The sequence below is a fragment of the Macrosteles quadrilineatus genome, unplaced genomic scaffold, assembly GCF_028750875.1.
Source record: "Macrosteles quadrilineatus isolate MER2022 unplaced genomic scaffold, UCM_ALF_1.0 Scaffold_8__2_contigs__length_117827958, whole genome shotgun sequence".
Classification (NCBI taxonomy): domain Eukaryota; kingdom Metazoa; phylum Arthropoda; class Insecta; order Hemiptera; family Cicadellidae; genus Macrosteles; species Macrosteles quadrilineatus.
This window is the reverse complement of record NW_026542601.1, coordinates 66,210,498-66,230,662: the sequence shown is the minus strand read 5'-3', so window position 1 is coordinate 66,230,662 and position 20,165 is coordinate 66,210,498. Positions and strand designations below refer to the sequence as shown.

At 34.5% G+C, this 20,165-nt stretch overlaps 1 protein-coding gene across 1 annotated transcript in view; it reads left to right on the top strand.

Moving 5' to 3' along the window:
• The first annotated feature begins 1,901 nt into the window (after positions 1-1,901).
• The window catches only part of LOC129001420 (uncharacterized), a 30,942-nt gene continuing 12,678 nt past the window's right edge, over positions 1,902-20,165 (top strand). The window contains exons 1-10 of the mRNA XM_054428682.1: positions 1,902-2,008; positions 3,853-3,981; positions 6,395-6,556; positions 8,767-9,002; positions 9,246-9,364; positions 10,519-11,437; positions 12,724-12,946; positions 14,869-14,921; positions 16,271-16,462; positions 19,795-19,881. Of these exons, the coding sequence (XP_054284657.1) occupies positions 3,863-3,981; positions 6,395-6,556; positions 8,767-9,002; positions 9,246-9,364; positions 10,519-11,437; positions 12,724-12,946; positions 14,869-14,921; positions 16,271-16,462; positions 19,795-19,881 (2,110 nt within the window). The 5' untranslated portion in view covers positions 1,902-2,008; positions 3,853-3,862. The remainder of the gene's footprint in view (positions 2,009-3,852; positions 3,982-6,394; positions 6,557-8,766; positions 9,003-9,245; positions 9,365-10,518; positions 11,438-12,723; positions 12,947-14,868; positions 14,922-16,270; positions 16,463-19,794; positions 19,882-20,165) is intronic.

Here is a 20,165-nt window from a genome sequence, read left to right as displayed (position 1 = left end):
TTCAAATATATATATATAATTCAAAATCAAAAATTCCCATCAAGAGAGTCCCTATTCGCTTTCCACATCACAAATAATTATACATTTTTGTTCTGTTGTTCGCAACCGAGGATCAGTTATCAATGCAAAATTTGAAACCCGATTCCAACTATAGATTAATTACCCCCCCCCCCTGAATTATCTTTTTCTTAACAGAATACTGTTATTATATAATATAAGATTACGGTAGAGGAAGGTTATCTAAGCTAGTTTTAATACTATAAAATACTTCAGATACCTACTTAGGAGGAAGATTATGTACAACATTTCTAAACCCTTATAACCAGTGCCATAATATATGTTGAAAATATTGTTGGTGTTTGAGCGGAAAATTAAATACCCCCGCCGCAGCAAACCTGCAGACTAAGCGAATTTCCATTTGACTGATTGGATTTACACTGAAATGTCTACTTAAAAATATAGCATTTATTCCCGATTTAAATAGAATTAGTTTAACAAGTACTTAGGTTTGCTGCATCAGGGAGGGTAAAACTGTTTTTTTTTTGTAAAATGTTAATAGTTAGTAAGAAATAAAAACATTTTCCAAATTTGATCAAAATATGTTCATAAACAAGCAAACTACAACAGTTTACTCATTCTCCATAAGAATAACATGGGAATTTTAAATTTACAATTTTTTGGAATTTTCTCCGTAACCATTAGGCGCATAATAACGCTTCAATATACTAAATTATTTGTTTTTTTAAGCTCTACAAAATGGTTTGGAAATAAATTGCTAAATTTTATGTTTTTTGGGTCAAAAATGGGAAAAACCTATTTTTACCCCATAAAACCCCCCGTAAACACCCGTTCCCATGGTCCGATCATGCTGGATCGCGAACTCGTTCGAATAAACGTAGGTTTACACGTTTGTACCAAATTTCATCAAAATCCGATCATTTTTGCTCGAGTTATCGTGCTGACGGACACATATATATATATATGAATTTGAACGGATTGTGTTTTTGGCCTCTAGGGACCTCAAAACGAAAAAAAAATCGGTCCCGCGTCCAGGTCTTACCATGAGTACTACGGTAATAGCTTATTCCCTATATGGGAAATTCGCTAAAAGAGAGCTGTTTGTTTTGATGAATCGGTACTTTCCTGTTAAAGGGAACATTCATTATTATCGATGATTATTTTCGATATATCGAAATTAACAAATTGAAACATATCAGCTGACAACTACGATAAATATTATTCAGTATATGAAACTGTTCCAAAAAAAATAACCTAACATAACTAACCAAACTTGCTGTAACATTTAAAAATTCCGTGTTTAACTTGCCTTTTCTATTATCAAACCCAGACGGAAGTTTTAAATGGTACAGCAAGTTTGGTTGGTTATGTTCATGGCCGCCTTTAACTACAAGGCCGCGGCCTGTAGTTAAAGGCGGCCGTGGTTATGTTAGGTTAGCTTAGAACAGTTTCATTTCTTAATCCATATAGACTATTTTAGCCTAAACAAGATCATTTAGTTGTTGTCAATTTGTAATAGATCTGATCGGAAACAAAAATATCGATATATCGAACAAATTTCATCGATAATAATGAATGTTCCCTTTAACAGGAAAGTACCGATGAATCTGACTGGACTGAACCATAGATTAAACATATCTAGTATGTTTAATCTATGACTGAACTTAACTGACGAAACTGACTGGACTTTAAGTTGGATGCGGTTGGATGGAGTTTTTGAAGTTGAATTGAAAGCAGGTTGAATTGAATTGAATTGAATTGAAATTGAAACGAAACTGAAAGTGAGAGTGAGATGAGATTAGGTATTTGTTTTTGTTGTCTGTCTAACTAACTCAAACGAAGAAACGAGTTTGTTTTGTTTAATAATTTAAATTATGAGTTTGGTTTGGATAACCTAGAAATTGTAAACTAGGTTTAGATAGTATCTGTTATCTTACTAGTTCTTAGTATTTCAAGTTCAAGTGCCTGAGGGATAAATTTGTCGTAATAGGTAAATTATCTATAATTATACTGTATTCTAAATGTTTTCAATGGACTGACACACTAGGGCCTAGGAGGCTCTATGGGGAGGAATTTCTACAAACAAAGAAACAAAAAGATGGTCTAAGACCTCAAGCACAGACAATATAATACTTTGTTGTATTTATTATAAGGTTTATTCCATTGTCTGTGCCTCAAGGGTTTGGCATCTGATAGGAATCTCATTAATGTAACTAAATTAAAGAAAATTTGAGTGTTCCTGTTTAGGCTTTTACTTTTAGGCCCACCAGATGGTAAACATTCGGTAATGTTCATTGAACACCATGATAAAAGAAATGACAATTAATTGTCATTGACCACTAAAGTTAGTCAAACTAAAGATAAGTTAAGTAAGAAACAGAGGATACATTCAATGGTAGGCCTACTTAGTTTTAAGTAGTGTCTAGCACCAATTGCTGGTGTCCAAAGCAAATTTTATTGGTTGTTCCCTTCTGCTCTACTTTGCCCCCTTGCCATCACATACAACAGCACTCTAGCCTTAAGCACGGGTCACACTAGGCTGGCATCAGCGGCGAATTGAAAGAAGCCGCGACTGTCAGCTTAATGTGACCACAAAATTTGCAGCTGACACTGAGCTGACTCAGCCTGGATTGGTGAGCCGGTGATGCTGGTGCCAGCTGCTGATCACCAGCGGCTGGCGAACAGCCTAGTGTGACCCGTGCTTTAGGAAGATATGTGCTACGGTACAAATGCTGTAAGCCAGAAATATGCTATGTGGCCTGCCTTTTGGGCTCTTGGACTCTATTATTTGATGTTTGATTTGTGCATGTTGAATTGTAATGCTTGATATGACTTAGCCTATTGTACAGTTTGTGTTTAATGGCCAAATAAAATGATTTATGATTTATTCCTGGTTCGGTACATTTCTGCCCCCAAAGCACAAGGTTGTCCACTCTTGCTTGTATCCTCTGTATCTTACTTCTCTGTGGCCAACACAATCCCTTAAAAGTCTATTAGGCCTAAGTGAGGGCTTGGCTTTTGAAAGCCCTTAAGTTACTGCAGAACAAGTGTAAGGCGCATTTACACTGGAGTTTTGTTTTAAGAAATGTTAGGGCCTAGCCTATCTAAGTTACTTTTAAACTTATGTTAAGTTATTGACATTTTGTTTTGACTTGTAACTTGTTTAATTCATTAAAATTTTACTACTTAAACATCCAAGCTTCCACGTCAGTTCCCACGATAATGCCAAGTGAGCACTGAGCAGGATTTGTTTCTTGCTGCTGCTGCCTGTTTGATTTTGGCGAAGCTGAGGAAACCAAGAAGATTTTGTGTTAAGCCTTCTCGGAAGGCAAGAACTATAAGTGGAAGTAGCATGTTGCAAGATTTAAATTATAGTTAGCGGCAAGTGGGATGTACAATACGCTACGTTCTAGTTCTAGGACCATTAGTCCACCCCTCTTATAATACAATATTTTAATATCAAATTTTAAACATACGTTTGGCCTAATGTTCTAGTGTAAGTTTAGACCAAGTTCTAATGCTTGTGGCCTATTCTGATTAAACTTCAGTGTCAATTTCTGAAGGCAATACGCTATTGCATTTTTCACCACCTTTCTAATCGACTCGCAGGTGAAAGGAATAGATTTTCCTAAATAAAAATGTTATGATTTAACAAAACAAGAATTTGCACTGCATAAAAACCCAACTGTTAATTTTACATAGGCTTGCCTTCATTATAGGCGAGCAGCCAAGGGTACAAAATAAAAGTAAATCTACAGATTCTTTGATTTTAACATCTTATCCATTTCCCTCCGCCCAACTTAATTAACTTAGTTAGGCCTACTTTGTTTTCAGATTGATCATTATGAAAAATGACAGTGAAACAATGGCTAAACTTTCATCATCACCCAAATTTGCCAAGACAGCCCGAGAGTGGATCCTTGCTTCGGCATTATACGACGGAATCGAAGACGAGGATATTAGGTTTCAGTACAATTATTTACTTGACAAATTAAGGTTTTAAGTTAAATATAAGCTGGCTTATTCATTTATCTTATTTTTATTTAGCTTATTGGTTTCATTTCACTACCTACCATCCTTAATGTTCAGTTTTATTTTATTGAGTTTTCAGCTTACCCTCAGTAAAAAATTGGGATACAGTTCCACAGATAACTACAGTAGACTCCCTCTTATCTGGACTCCTCAGGACCGAGGCCAGTCCAGATAACTGTTTTTCCGGTTAAAACGACCTCCAAAATCTCTTAAAAACAGACCGTTTACTGTGATATTCGACTTAAATTCAGGAGAGCATTGTATTTAGACACGTGATCACTACGGTAGTCTAAAATCTTTCCCCACGAGAACAGTCGTTTCAGTACCGCCCACTTCCTGCTGATCTAGTCCGGTTAAACCAATGTGCTGATAAAAATTGTCCGGTTAAAGAGATGTCATTTCCGCCAAGTGTAGTCCGGTTAAAAGGTGTCCAGATAAGAGGGAGTCTACTGTATATTAAGATAACTTATAGTCTATAGGCTAATTTAATTTTTTTGTCTTAACTTATGTCCATTTTATTGGTTTTAGAAAAAGGTAAATTTTTTAAATAAGGTACCTTGTTTGCCATTATCTTAAACTAAACTAAACCAACCTTTCCTTTAAACGCCACAGCACATTGTGAAAGTGTTATAAAAGACTCATGACAGAAAATCAATATTTACATTCAATATTTAAACTTATATAGAATTAAATATTTTATTTATATTTATATCGGACTAAGTTAATATTTCTTTCAAGGTTTCAATAATATATCGTAGATTCTCTGCGATGCTGTAGGCCTACCCAAAAATTGATCCTACAGGCACCAAGATGTTTTAAATTTTACTTTTTTTTATTTTTACAAGCAATAAGTTTTGACACAACCGCAAAACTACGTTAGCTGCTGTTAATTCTACCAACTTGGCAGAGACTATATGGATGGCCTACCGATATTATTATAATTATTGATCATGGACATAGGTTTATTTTACCTGCTTTTTCAGATAGTGTTGTTTTTACTTAAGTCTCAGTTATGTCACTTATAATTTGCATACAACTTGTCTACTGAAGAATATACCTAAACTCTAGAGAAATAATACAAATCAACTAGGCTGATACGGTTATTATTTACTCTGAAAACTACACTATGACTTACATGTACTGTACTGTAATGTATGTTATTAGCCTATAGGTAAAATTTATTACTAGTATAATGAGAACAAACACAGCCTAGGTGAACAGTTTTTACAATCATAAGAGTGTTGTAAAATTTCTACTTTGTGTTAGCTGTTATGAAAAACAAGAAACTAATAGCACGATAATTTATTTAAAATATAAAAACTTAAAACTAAACCTTTATAACATACAATCGACTCAAACTACAACCAACCAAACTACAATCGATTTAAACTAGCTGTTACAGTTAAAAGTTTTGGAATTGAAGATTCACTTAACAGCATTTTTGTTTTACTTAAAGTACAACACGAGTAACGGATAAATGGGGTTCAAGGATTGAGAGAAAAGAAGTCAAATTGTAATTCTTCAATCTTCAACTTATTGGCTGTTAAGACCAATTAATTGGTTAGACAATGAGTGAGTGGTTGGGACAATAAGTTGTTGCACACAATCAGTGGCTAAGAGAGAATGGTTATAAACGAAAAAAAAACCTTTTTGGATGTTATGAGAAGTGATTTTTTGTAATTATGAAACGGATGTAGGCAAAGAGTGTACGCAACTTGCGTAAATAGCCTTAACAACACTTTTAGAAGTTTTAAAGGCACTCGCCAAGGCTCTTACCTTAAAGTTTCTACTTGTGTTGTTAAGACTATCCTTACGTGATCGTTGCGTAAACTACTATAACATTTTTTATTGTAAACAGGTTTAAGGGACACTATTGATCAATGGACTCATTTTGCTATTGAAATTTGACACTTTTATCTAAACCCCGGTCTGACAGGCCCACGGGAATTTTCACAAACGCATATTGGCAACACTGTTTGCTTGGGGGATTCCATTCCCCCAATACCTTCCCCCCTTTTCCTCCCCTACCTGTTGATATATTGTTTGTTAATTTTGCGTGGGTGTCATGACCTTGACAGAACATGACTGTTGACAGGTTGTCTGTTCATAACATGCCCGTCTCAAAAGCCCAGCGTTAGTGTGTGTATTTTAAAGGGGGTCTCACAGGCTCAGGGTTTCGGTTTGTGTGTTTCTAAGCGGGGTCCATTATTTTCAAATGGGGTCTTACAGACTGGGGGTTTCGGTTAGTGTCAGCCTGGGTCTGTATGTTAGTAGTCCTGAGCCTGGGTAGGGTTTCGGTATTAGTGTTAAACTAGTAACTAAAATTGATATTGCTTTTTTAAAGACAAATTGAGATGCTAGTCTCGGAGAGAGGTGCCAACCCAAATGTTCTACTACCCGAGTACGGGATCTCTCCGTTTCACCTAGTGGTGGCTAATGAGAGCACGACATTTGCTGTAAGAGCCACGGACCTTTGCCTTCAACATGGTGCGGACCCTAATGTCAGGTAGTGTTATTTTCTCTTGCAATTAGTCTGTACCACGAAATATTAATGTTGATAGAAGATAGTAACGATACTATGGTTTGGACTGTTCCCTTAAAACATCAGGAAACCCTAAAGGCGTAGACATGGATAAAATAGGCTAGAAAATACAACGTTTAAAAATAAGTAAATTGATTCCCTATTGTTAGGTCAGAACTTCAAAACAGCAGACAAACTAATTATTTCAATATCTTGAGCCATAGTGTTTTTTAGCCTAAAAATGTATATATAAAAACTAAATATGCTGTTAAATGTTGTATGGCCTAATCAAATCATTGGATCATGTGAAGAAACAGGTTTAAAATTTAGAATTAGTTTTCTTTAGAAGTTTGCTTATTTATGCAGAATTTTATCTATATATTTAATACACAGTTGTAACACTGTTCTCTCAGTAATTACTTGACCGATCTACAAGATTTATGTCTCAAATTAAAGGGGATAGTGTGTAGATTTACCAAACTTCCTTATAATTTACGTTTTTTCTAAGGGCTACGACCTACATCCCTTAAAGGTCGAGTCAATACAATTCTTATTGAAGAATATAATACACAGTTTATAAATTATTCGTCAGCTGTTTAATGTTTGTCAGACATTTGTTATTATTTTTATAACCTCACTTTCAGTAAGTAGTTATTAATCTAGGTGTTCCTGTAAAAAAAAAACACCCGATTTTGTACAAGGAAAAGTTTATTTGTTAACTTTTTATACCACAATGTGTTATTTATAAATGTATTTGAACATTATTTGTAGCCTATGTTTTGGAATGAATTTTGTATTTTCTAATAATGTGTTAGTTATCCTGCAAAGTGATTTGAAGGAAAGTGGTAATTAATGAGTTTAAGTTTGAGTATGGAATGTAAAATAATACACATAGGGGACTAAAACTTATTGTTTCGATCAATATAATTTATTCTCTACGGCCACCAAACAATCATAGGGAAATCCGCTTGCAAGTTGTACAGATAATTGCTAATGAGTGGGAAACGTAAAAACATTTTATCGTAGGTGATGAATCTTACTCAAGTTAGACTTTTAGCAGTACCAAAATTTCCCTTTCAAGATGGCGAGTACTCTGGATATGTGGAACTACAATTTATCAGTGAACTATACCCAAACATTTTTTTCGAGTACACAGGGTAGTTGATTGAGAAACAGTGACTTACAAATTCGGTTCTGGCGAAGAAGTGCTTGACTTAATGTTTAATTGCAATGTTGACTAGGGTTATTACAGTGTTATAAAACTTTGTCATGATTCCCTGGGTGTGAAATAAACAAAAATAAAAAGAAAAGGTAAAAAGTCACTAACTCTGCGTAAAGAGACAGCCAGAACGAAAAAACACGTGGAGAACCATCGAACCAAAGAAGTAAATTGCAGTTAAATGTGCTCTGGAAGTCACTACAAAAAACACCGATTCTTTTGTATTGGGATCGTTTAATTAGATTTGTCACAACTGCAAATCTATGAATATTGAGTCAGAACAGACTAACAGGGACACAAATATATTCTCCTTATGTTGCCATAATGTGAAGGTAAAATTAGCTCCTTATCAACAAATATTTGAATAATACATTTATTGCAATGGCGAGTTCTAACTCTCACTTAGATGAATCAACATCATTTTGGTACTTCATATAATTTTAAGATTCGGGACTACTTTTACCATCGGATTGGACCGTTAATAACCTCTAACATTTGGCTAAACTAATAAATGGGTTTGATTAACATAAATAGTTTATACAGGCCAATTATCAGTTCTATTTCGTGTAAAAAAATAAGCAGCCCCTAAAAAAATACAAAGATAAACAGTATTTGTTAATATTATTATGTCTCTTATTGTTGACAATATTCCCGTGGCGGAGCACGGGCGGTTACCTAGTCTTTTTAAATTCAATTTTACAATAAATATGTACCAGAAATAAATTGTTTTGGATTTCAAATTGCCACTTCACCTAGCAAGAAAATGGTGAGGATATATCGGCAAAACAAAACTTATTTTTCCTTAATTTTCTTATGTTTTTGCAACAATTCTTTGTAACATTAAGTAGCAACAAACATTTTAGTAGGCAATACAAATTATAATTATAATAAAATTATATAACACATACAATATTATACAAAAATGGACTGTAAAAGTAAAGTTTTTTTATTTCATTAAGCGTTTTTTATGATTTAGATCAGAAGACGGGTTGACGCCAGTCCATCTGGCAGCTATGTGGGGATGTGTGGAAGTGTTACATCTGCTATTGGCTAGCGGAGGCAACCCTTGGCTAGTGGACGACCTCGGACTAAACGCCTTCCACTACGCAATACAAGAGAAACAACACAAGTGCTACCAACTGCTCAAAACTCTGTGTAACTCTCAGCCTAAACAGTCCGGATGTCAAAAGTCACCGTACCATTTGAATCTCAGTGAGTAATACAATAATTGACTATGAATAGATTCTATTTTGTTTTTGATAGGAACAACAAGTTAACCTGTACAGTAATTAAATAGTCTCAATAGGAAACACATATAAACATATTAGTCAATCACAAAGAAAGGATGAATGCTATGGTGCAAAAGTCAATATTAATTCTCAAAGTGTACGAGTTTTAAACAGGTACAACGTAACATACTTCTGCTCAGAATTAAATATTCAAATTGCATTCCAGAGCGAGTAATTCTCTACAAGAATGATCTACAGATTGTGTACGAAGCTTCACCTTCAAGCGCTCAGAAATCTACGTCAACTCAGACCTCACCTAATGCTCCAAGACAGGCTTCAATTGAGGTATGTTCAAAATACCCCCGCCGCAGCAAACCTGCAGACTAAGCGAATTTCCATATGTCTGATTGGATTTACACTAAAATGTCTATTTCCTATTTAAATAGAATTATTTTAACAGGTACTTAGGTTTGCTGCATCAGGGAGGGTAAAACTTTTTTTGTAAAATGTTGATAGTTAGTAAGAAATAAAAACATTTTCCAAATTTGATCAAAATATGTTCATAAACAAGCAAACTACAACAGTTTACTCATTCTCCATAAGAATAACATGGGAATTTAAAATTTACATTTTTTTGGAATTTTCTCCGTAACCATTAGGCGCATAGTAACACTTCAATATACTAAATTATTTGTTTTTTTAAGCTCTACAAAATGGTTTGAAAAGATTTTGCAAAATTTTATTTTTTTTGGGTCAAAAATGGGAAAAACCTATTTTTACCCCATAAAACCCCCCGTAAACCCCCGTTCCCATAGTCCGATCATGCTGGTTCGCGAACTCGTTCGAGTTTATCCCGCCTTACACCTTCAAACCAAATTTTATCAAAATCGGACAAAAATTACTCAAGTTATCGTGCGGATGGACACATATATATATATATATAGATATATACAAATTTGAACGAATGGTGTTTTTGGCCTCTGGGGACATCAAAATGAAAAAGTAAATCGGTCCCGGGCCTAGGTCTTACCATGAGACCTACGGTAATAGCTACTTCCCTATAGGGAAATTCGCTAAAACTATTTTGAAAAAGGCTAATAATTTTAGAGCTTATTTTTGGATTGAATAAGATTTTTTCTGTTACTATGGTGGACTTTTTCTTACTAAGATGGAAAGGAAGTCATTGAGTAACAATTTTCCTACCTCTCTTACAATGCAGTTTTATAAATCATTTTTAAGTTTGAGAGTTTAGTTTAGTTTCAATTGGTAATACTTTTTTGAACACAAATATCCATTTTCTGTAACCACTTTTTAGTTTTTAATTGCTCAGCTACTGCAGTGTTAAATAAAACATGTAATTTAACAATTTCTCTTAGATTAATTTAACATCTTCCTGTAAACAAAACATACTATTTACTAGTTACCATATTATTTAAATTTGTAGACACCATCAACATTCTTTTTGATAGTTTACGTCTAAATGGCCTGATTTTTTTCAGGGAACCACAAATGGTCTGAAAAAAAAGAACTGCTCTTCCAAAACAGAGCTCGTTGAAAAGGATGGAAATTTCCAACATCATGATTCACCTGTCACCTCAAAGCTCAAATCAATAATTGAAACTCACAGAAGAAACTCAACACTTTTTGAATATTCACCTTCCAATGAGAGAAAAAGCAGTTTGAGCAGCGGAGTGGACTCATGGAAGTGTACGGATCAAAGTGACGCAGTCATGACCTGTTATTCTGAACTGGTCAGTAAATTGAACGAATTCAACAGAATAAGACAATCACTAAAAGAGAGTGATGGTAATGACTTGTTAAAAAAAATAACCCAACGTAAAGTTCCATGTGCAACTCCTAAACCTTATACAGCTCCACCTCGGACTTCTAACTCCACTTGCGACTCATCTTTCTGTGACAAATCCAACCAGTACGATGTGCCCAAAAATGAAATAGCTTTTGTACAGGATAGTACGAAAGCAAACTCTACTTTGGATGATGGAAATTCTCAGTTAAACGAGTCTTCTCCTAGTATAGGATTCATACTAGACAACTTAAGTGATTTGTGCAATCAAGACAACAGTTTGTTTTCTGACATTGCTTCCGACATTGACGCATTCACAACTCCAGTACAAAATGATGTAGAGAACATGACGGAAGATGAAGTGATTGTTATAAGTTCAACTGAGAATACTTTAAATGACTCGGTTTACCCTTTTGTATCCTGTGAAAACACGGCGGCAAGAGAATCAAACGAAGAGTTTGTTACTTGTAGAAACTCAGAGTCTTTTTTAGAGGGAATCAAAAACAAACAGGAACCACCAGCAATTGTGGATGCCTTAAACAATTATTTTGAAAAAAATCCGAGATCTTCAACAAATTCAGAAGTGTTTAAAACAAGCACACCCGAAAAACCAGGTTAGTGTCTAAAACAGTTTGAATATTGATTGGGTAAGAATTTAGGCTTAGATAAGTCTGTCAGGTACTACTGGTAATGTATGATACAGTCCTAACTACAATGACATAAATCTACCTTCTGTCTGTAATATTTTGCTTGCAATTGTTATCCATTCCTCAATTGATCTTGCCAGGTAATCTATTTTAATGCATTGTTTGTGACTGACTACTCATATGCCCCAATCATCATCCATTACATGTATAAGATTAAGGCCACTTTGAAACAACTTTGATTATGCGTTTGGATCTATGTAAAAAAGTCTATTCAAACAATTTATTAATACTAGTGCCCCTGTTGCTCGAATTCGAGCAATTGCTAAGAATTACAGGCGTTATTTTAAAACGACTAACAGTCATAATTTCTGATGACTTTAAAAGCGATTATAAATTATAAAAAAAAACATTATTTCTATTTCTTCTCCTTGGTTGTGTTCTATGACTTTCCTATATTTCCATAGTTTGCAAATCGGGTCTTTCAATGATTATTAAGAAATGCAGCACAGTGTTAATTAATTCAGTTCTCTTTTTAGTATATCAATTTATACAGGCTCTCTCGCTTTTTTCCATTGTATTATTTACACCAACCCAAATTCAAATAGTAAATATTTCATTTCAACCAAGTCAGTAAATCTCAACGTTATATTGCTTTCTTGATCCACTAGTCACTACTATTCCAAACATCTCCCACCCTATGGTACGATTCATAGTATTTTAAAATATTTCCAAAGAAAATTGACCCTCTCGCCAAGTATAAAAGGCTTTCTAAGATTACATTTCTGGGATCTCACTCGACCATCGCTTTTGAAGTTCATCACCAATTCACAAACGTGAATGGAGTAAAGTGTAGGCCTTTTGAAGTTCAAAGGGTTGAGAGAGATTGGATGCGAAAGGAGATCAGAGGTGGTCTTGAAGGTGTTTTCCATGGTGTAGGCTGACTGCTGTTGTTCTTCAGACTTGTTTAAAGCTGTGACCAAATTATATGGATCGCGGTGTGACTAAACGAGAAGGATTGTCTAACTAATATTGGACGTCACTAACTCACTATTAGACTAAGGACTACGGTCAGCCCTGGAAGTCTGAAACATGTTGGTCACCAAGCAAAGTTTCTTGAAATTCAAAGTCTATCTTGAAAAACTTATTATGGTTCCATACTTTTATCTAGAGTTGTTTGAAATCATTACGACAAAAGTGAAACTTCTTCAACAAATTATAATCTGAACTCAATATTGATAGTGTACATTTTCCAGCTCGTGGAAGTAAAGAAAACACCTTCCTATCAGTGTTGGATGATCCGAACACTGGTGGTGGAAAGTGTGACGGAGCCGTGGCTAGGAAGCTATCCTGGGTGGAGGCTCAAGTTGTCTCTTCCGATGAGGAACCTTACATCAGTATATCTGAGGAGTACGAGTACACTGACTTAGACGAGGGAGTTGTTCTTATAGAGAAACGCTACTTGACGAAAGACATCAGGTGAGCAGTTTAGATTGTAGAAGAATGTTTACTGAAATACATCAAACAATCTGCTTCGATATAACGCTCAGTAATTAGAAGGTTGTTGATAGTACAGTCCAGAGAAAAGATATTAATTAGCTTTTCGATGGTTTGAAACTACTCCTATCCTAGTATGTCGGCCTTATAAAAATCTTAACTTATCTAGAAACTACTAAAGAATTTTTTTCCTGTAAGATTTAAGGGAGAGAGAATGCAATCAGCTGATTCTGATTGCATGTTAAATTGTAAGGTTAGGGAGTCCTTACTCGGTAGGCCTAAGGTAATTTATGGTGTTTTCATCTAGGACCGCTAAACATTCCTCATTTACTTTAGTAAATTTTGGATTTAGGAAACAACATGTGAACTTATAGACCTTTAATTAGGACCAAAATGTGTATTTTTTTGAATGTCATGTTTTTAGGCGAGGTTTATTATATTGATCAGCTTGTGGGCTTCACACCACGGCGTTTCGCAGGATGTTATTTCTGGTCCCGCGAAACGTAGGAGTATATCCAAAGACGATTTTTTAAATGTGCGTGTATGTTATGTGTTTGTGTCTTCGTTGAGTTACATTTTGAGGAGTCCTGGATTAACAAATTAGTGTGAGTGAAGCCCACTAGCTGGTCAACAAAATGTATAGTGTGAACTGTCTCTTTTTAAAGTTCTGTTAAAAACCCGTTAATGACTAAAAGTGGTGCAAATATAAACACTTAATCACAATAGTGTTCAAACTGCCAAACATCATTTTAAAAATTGTTGTATTTTCCTCTAAAAATCACACACAATTTGTTTACCTTAATTTTTAATCTCAAGTGTGCATTTATATCATGAATAATGAATATGATTACCTACAGTATTTATTTTTTCCATTCTTCATTTCATGACAAACATAACATATAATTTGAATATTTAATGAATATCTAACCTATCTATTTTTAATTTCTATAATCATTCTATATTCGAAATATAAATTTAGCAGACATTTTTTAGGTACTGTAGTTGTTAGGTTAGTTTTAGATATGATGAATTATCTAAAATTTGTAATGTTGGTGACTAACAGTAGGTCTGTTCAGTACATAATGCAAACTTAATATTGGATTGCAATGAGTCATGTTTAGTATCGAGTATCAACATTAGCTTTGGAGGTCAGCTGATCTTACTATCTGTGTGGCACTTCATTATCAGTTTGTGTACTGTACATCACTTTGTGATCAATTAGTTGAGCTGTATATCTGCTGCTGGGTTTGATTCTAGTAAAATAATAACATAGCTTAGTGATTTGTTATCAAACCGGATACTTAACCTAGGTAAGAACACAATCCTTTTCAGTAATCATTGTTACTAAAATCTTCTAGTTCATTTTTTAGTTTATTTGGAGGTTGTGTTTAAAATGCATACGTTCACACCTTACAGTGGTGTTTACACTTTGCTGTCTTAGACTTATTATGTTGGAAAATGTTTGTTTAAATAAGCTCTTACTCTTTTGTAGAAAAGCTGACTTTTTAAATATAAATTTTTTAAATGATTGCAAAGTTTGATGTTAGCTTTTCAATGACAATTTATTTTTTAAAGGAAAACCAATTGGCTAGTAACATTTTTTTTAAGAAACAGTGTTTAGCTTTCTTACCTGACAAAACGAAAATCCAGGGACTAATAGAAAAATAATAAAAGAGCAAAAGGTATAACAGTGATATTTCATCCTGATGTAGAACTTCTTTAAAGAGGAGACCCTGGACTCAAGTTCTCAAGTACTGTAAGCTAACAGAAAGAGGTTTTTCTTTTATTATTTATTTTCTGTACTTGTGTAGTGTGTATATTTTATGAGGCTGAGGGTTTACCATCCAGTATGCCTTTAATCCTCAATTGTAAATATATGTTGTTACGTTTATTTCTTTTTTCAGTATGTCAGCTTCAGGACCTGATGGTAAAGGTGCAAGAGAAAGCTCTAGTAGTGGTGAGTCGTTAAATGGTTTTGGAAATGTTGTGAATTTTTTTGTCAGTTTGATTGTTGAACATTTTTAACTTAAAAAATGTAAGTTATCCCTTAAACCGTATAGGCTACAATGTACTGTTTAGTGTAGGTGGAGATTGTTTAATAGTAGTTTACGCAACGATCGTGTAAAGATAGTGTTAAAGACACGAGTAGAAATTTAAGTAGGCTACTACAAGCATTGGCGAGTGCCTTTAAAACATCCTTGTAAAAACTATTTACGCGAGTTGCGTACACTACTTTACCTACAACCGATTTTTAATTTCTAACAATCACTACACAACTCATAACTTCTAAGAGAAGTTATGTTTTGTTTATAACCTCTCATTGCCACTGACAGTGATGCAACAAAACATTGAACCAAACACTAATGGTTGAAACTCACATATTTATTGTTTGTCGTTCATTTATATTTTCACTTACTATTCTTGTTTGTTGTTCATGTTCATTGGTTGTTATTTAAAGTTTTGATTTGTGTACTTCTATTTAGTATGCTTGTACCTGATGTAAATGACCTAATTTATTTTGTAAATACTACAGTTTAAGCCAGTTTTTCTCCTATTTTGATACTGCTCAAATAGTTTTTACTTCACTGCATGTCATAAAAAAAAAAAAAAAATACTTTTGTATGTAATGTTTAAGTTGGATTAAGTCATCTTGTATACCATATTGTAAATTGGTTCTTGACCGTTGGAAGGTAAAATAAATAAATAATTAAATAAATAAATTGCACTGATCATTAACAATTAAATTTGATAAATAGCTCATTAGTTGAAGTTCAAAGCATTACAATTTTACTTCTTTTCTCTCAATCCTTGAACTTCATTGGTCTGTAACAAAACATCATTGTGTAACAAAACTTAAAACAATGCGGTTAAGTAAGTAAACAATGCTGTTAGGTGGATCTTCTCCATTATAATAACTGAACTGAAACGGCTTGTTTTAAAAACAGTCGTAGGTAAAATATTTATTATTTAAAGCGCACTTCTGATTGGGTGGTGGGTTTAAAATCATGCCAATCATTAAATAGGCCTACTTATTTCAAGTAAAAATTAAGCTAGCTTATCTGAAAATTAGAGTCCATGGGCTAATTGATACTTTAGGCCTACACAAATTAAAAATTACAAACATAACAGTGATGACACTGATATTTCTTTGCCTTAATTTAGGACCTCTTTAGAGAGGACCTCTTTTTCATCATTCATTTTCTGTAATTGGCCTATCTTTAACATCAGTGCCCAACAAGTCAAGCAGTTGACAGTAATTATAAGTCCTGTTGTAATATCAAACACAACAATGATGCTATATTTCAGAGTGTGAATCGGTGTCAACACTGTCAGGGTCGGAAGGAGCGTACGAGACGGATGACTTGCGGCGAGCCCTCGTGCAGCACGGGTTTGTCCCTGGACCAATCACAGGCAACACAAAGCGTGTGTATCTGCGAAAGCTCAAGCGTTGTCGACGCAAGCCTCAGTCACAACCTTCACCTGACTCTAGTCTACCAGGTATGGGTCATTGTCCTGTTATGTAATTGTGACTGTGAAATAAACTGTATGCTGTCACGTCAAGGTGTTTGATTTGTGTCTTGAGTGTATTTAAATAGGCAAAAGTAAACAAAAGTCTTGTTATAGGATATGTGCTGCGTTTAAGCACGACTTTGACCTTGACCACAAGAAGTATGTAAAATAAATTCAAATAAATCTTTAATCAAGTCTTACAAAATAAAAGTGAACATGAATTTGTCATTGTTATAAATGACTTTAGTCCAATACTAACTTATGTACAAAGATATTTACTGTATTACAATTCATTATACAGACTATTATACAGTAATACAAAATTAGCCATGTCTTATGCTATGTTTTTACCAATTCTCCTTCAATATAAAATACATGTAATGTATTACAAAATTTAAAAGCTCAAAAAGGTCAATATATAATAATATTTAATGTGGAATTAAACAACATTGATTTGCCAATATCTCCAATATAAGTTATTCATGTTAAATTTGAAATCTCTTAAGTTTATTTTAGAACTTGTTAGAGCCTTATTATGCGCGGCCACTCGAGTGGCGCACGACCGCGACTGCTCAAAGGCCACTTTTAGCGGGCCATGTTATCATATGGAGCTTATTAAGCGACGCGACTGCGGTGGCGAGGCATGCGGCAGTCGCGCACCCTCGCTACTAGTCGCGAGCCCACGCGACTGTCGCGTCACCAGCAGGCCATGTTATCATATGCTGTTTATTACGCGCGGCCACAGTCGCGGGCCACAGCGGACCCAACTCTCTACACTTGCCTCAATCCTGATATTTGTTTCAACAATTTATTATATTAACTATAATATCTATATATTAATAAATATTGGTTTTCTTTTCCGAGTCGGTTCGGCTCTTCTACCTGACCGATTTTTATAATTTTGGTCTTAAATTTAAGGTATTCATAAACAAATTTGGCACCAAGCATCATCATTTATGTATCTACTGTATTATTCGACAAAAAAAATTAACCAGATTTTTTTTAATTCTTCAATTAAAGCCGTATTTCGCCAGTTGTGATTACATTATCCTATATGTTTTGGTCTAAGAACATTCAGTAAAATGCCAACTTTAATTTTGAGCTATTAATTACTAAGATCGGACGTACGTGAAGCACGCTACTGATTGACGAATCAACAATAATAATTATTATTTTAACACTTATCTGCAATTAATGATACGCAACTCCATTTTTAGTTATTCTAAATGTCTTAGACTTAAAATGGGACTAACCCTCAAAACAAAGGCTTTCATTTGAGATGCTAACACCATTTGAATCAGTTAAGTTCAATATACTGTCTGTATTACTCAATTATTACCACTATATTGTGAATACTATGTTGACCCGGGCAACGAGTTTTGCTGCTAATATTGTATTAGTATTATGATTAAATCAAGTCAAAACCATTATAATATTTAATTTAAGGTAAGTACTTGCCTCTCCTTAGCTGAAATAAAATTATTCATTTTCTTAAGCGATACGGATGAGTCACCTTATATTCTTCCTAAAAAGGACGTCTCGTCTCCCGGAAACAACCAAAATACATCTTGTCATCATCTCTGAAATCATCATATAAACACTGAAAAATACCCCTGAGGTCTTACTTTTAGAAACGGATTGCCTCCCAATACTTTAGTTTCGTCTACGTTTACGACGCTTAAGTAAAAGTAAAATAAATAGTTCAGCTTCTTTACTTATTCACTCTGAGAAACTACATGTATGTATGTAAAAAATTCAGTCAGTCGCGTGGCCTCGCCACACCTGTCGCTACCCCAAGCCACACCTGTGGCTACCCCAAGCGACTGGCAGTCGCGGTCGCGCGCGACTCGAGTGGCCGCGCATAATAAGGCTCTTAGAGTTTTCCTCATTTCTAATAAAGCAAGGGAGGGAATGAATTGGCTAATTCAAATCTAGTTAAGGCTTCCTTTAAATTTTTTACGTCATTGTATCATGCATGCGTAATTTACCAAATCTTGTAAAAAACTATTAACTGGATCATATTTAGTAGTATTAAACTTAAAAATATGAAAAACCTGATGATATTAATATTTAGTAGTGAAAGAGTTAAATATGGTTAAGAGATAAAAAAAATAAACATAATACACTGTAAACACATAATAAGTTGTTCTTGTCATATACTACTAAGTGTTGAAGGTTACAAAATATGAATAAAAGATCTTCCTCCACAAAATACAAATGTTATGGTTTCAAGAGGATGTCTTTCTAGGATGTGTTTTAGTCTTAGTCTTAGACAATTAATTGACCTAAATCCCATCTTAAGTTATTATTTTTACTTAAAATAAGTAGTTGAAGCAACTCACTAGGTGAGGTAGCATTTTCACAACTGAACGCTGCTTGTATCCTAGTCACTCCCGTGTTCTTCTTAGCCACTTGTCTCGTGAACGGGGCCTTATTGACAGCCAGCGTTTTTCTTTAATTGGTACTTACGTATCATACCGACCGCAAAGATCGACTTCCAAATAAGATTTTAGTTAGTTTAAATAACAAAATCTTCCTAACCTAACCTAAAACATAGTCCACCATAGGTTAGGTTATTAGGTGGGGTCGGTATAATACCTAAGTACCCTTTAATTAATTGAGAGAAGATTGAAGAAGAAAACAGTCATTGAAAAAACAAACACTCTCCGAAGAAGTTCTACACTAAAACAAAATATCAGTGTTGTCTGATTGTTGTGTATGTATCTCAAAGCCTTGGGCTGTACAGTTTTTTACTTAATCCAGTGAAATTAGTCCTGTACTAGATAAAACCATAGATAAAACAAACTCCCTTAGTAGATTTCTCATCCTTATGGAACAGCTGAAGCCAATTTTATTGTTGGTTCTGTACGTCCAACTGTAGATTTTGTGTTTTGTTTACAATATGTTTCTTGTTATTTCAGTCATTTAAAACCTCATTCTACCAAATAAAACAATGTAATTATAAACAATAACTGGTCTCCTAGTTATATAACCAAACAGTGGGACACAAATAATGAGAAACTTACCCTAAAAGAAAAGAAACAAAATTTTGTCCTCCCCAGCGATCAGTGTGGACGTACATGAACTAGACTCGAAAAACAAGCTTCAAAATTTACAATGGGATAAGGAGTCTACTTGTGTTGCTTAGTCTATGATGAAACTCTCAAGTTAGCCACAATATTTTACTAACAACCAATTCCAAATAATCTCTAAATTGACCACTTGTCTGGTCCTAAAATCCAAATTCTTTTCCTGTTCCCATGGTCACATTCGATCCTATACCTCAGGTTGATGCCTGTTAACGGTTGTGTGGTTTGCAGCGTTCAGCACTGAGCTGCTCAAGACATTGGCTCAGCCGTGCGAACACTTGCTGGCTGAGTGGTCTCACCTCGAGGACTCCATGACTGGTAATGAACAAATTTACACAAGTAAAATTATACTCTCCTAATTAACATGAATGTTATACCCTTTAATTAATTGGGGTACCCAGGGTACTGTACTTCTTTTGTTGGCAAAATGGAACTTTACAAATCCGCATTGAAGAAAATAAATTTTATCTGTTTGAGTTGATCCGTCACAGAAGTAAGATACAGAGGAAACAAGCTTATGGGACAACCATGCACCTTCAGCTCCGGTAGGTTGTGGTGAAAATGTACTAGTATCAAACAAGGAAGACCCTGAACAGTGATGG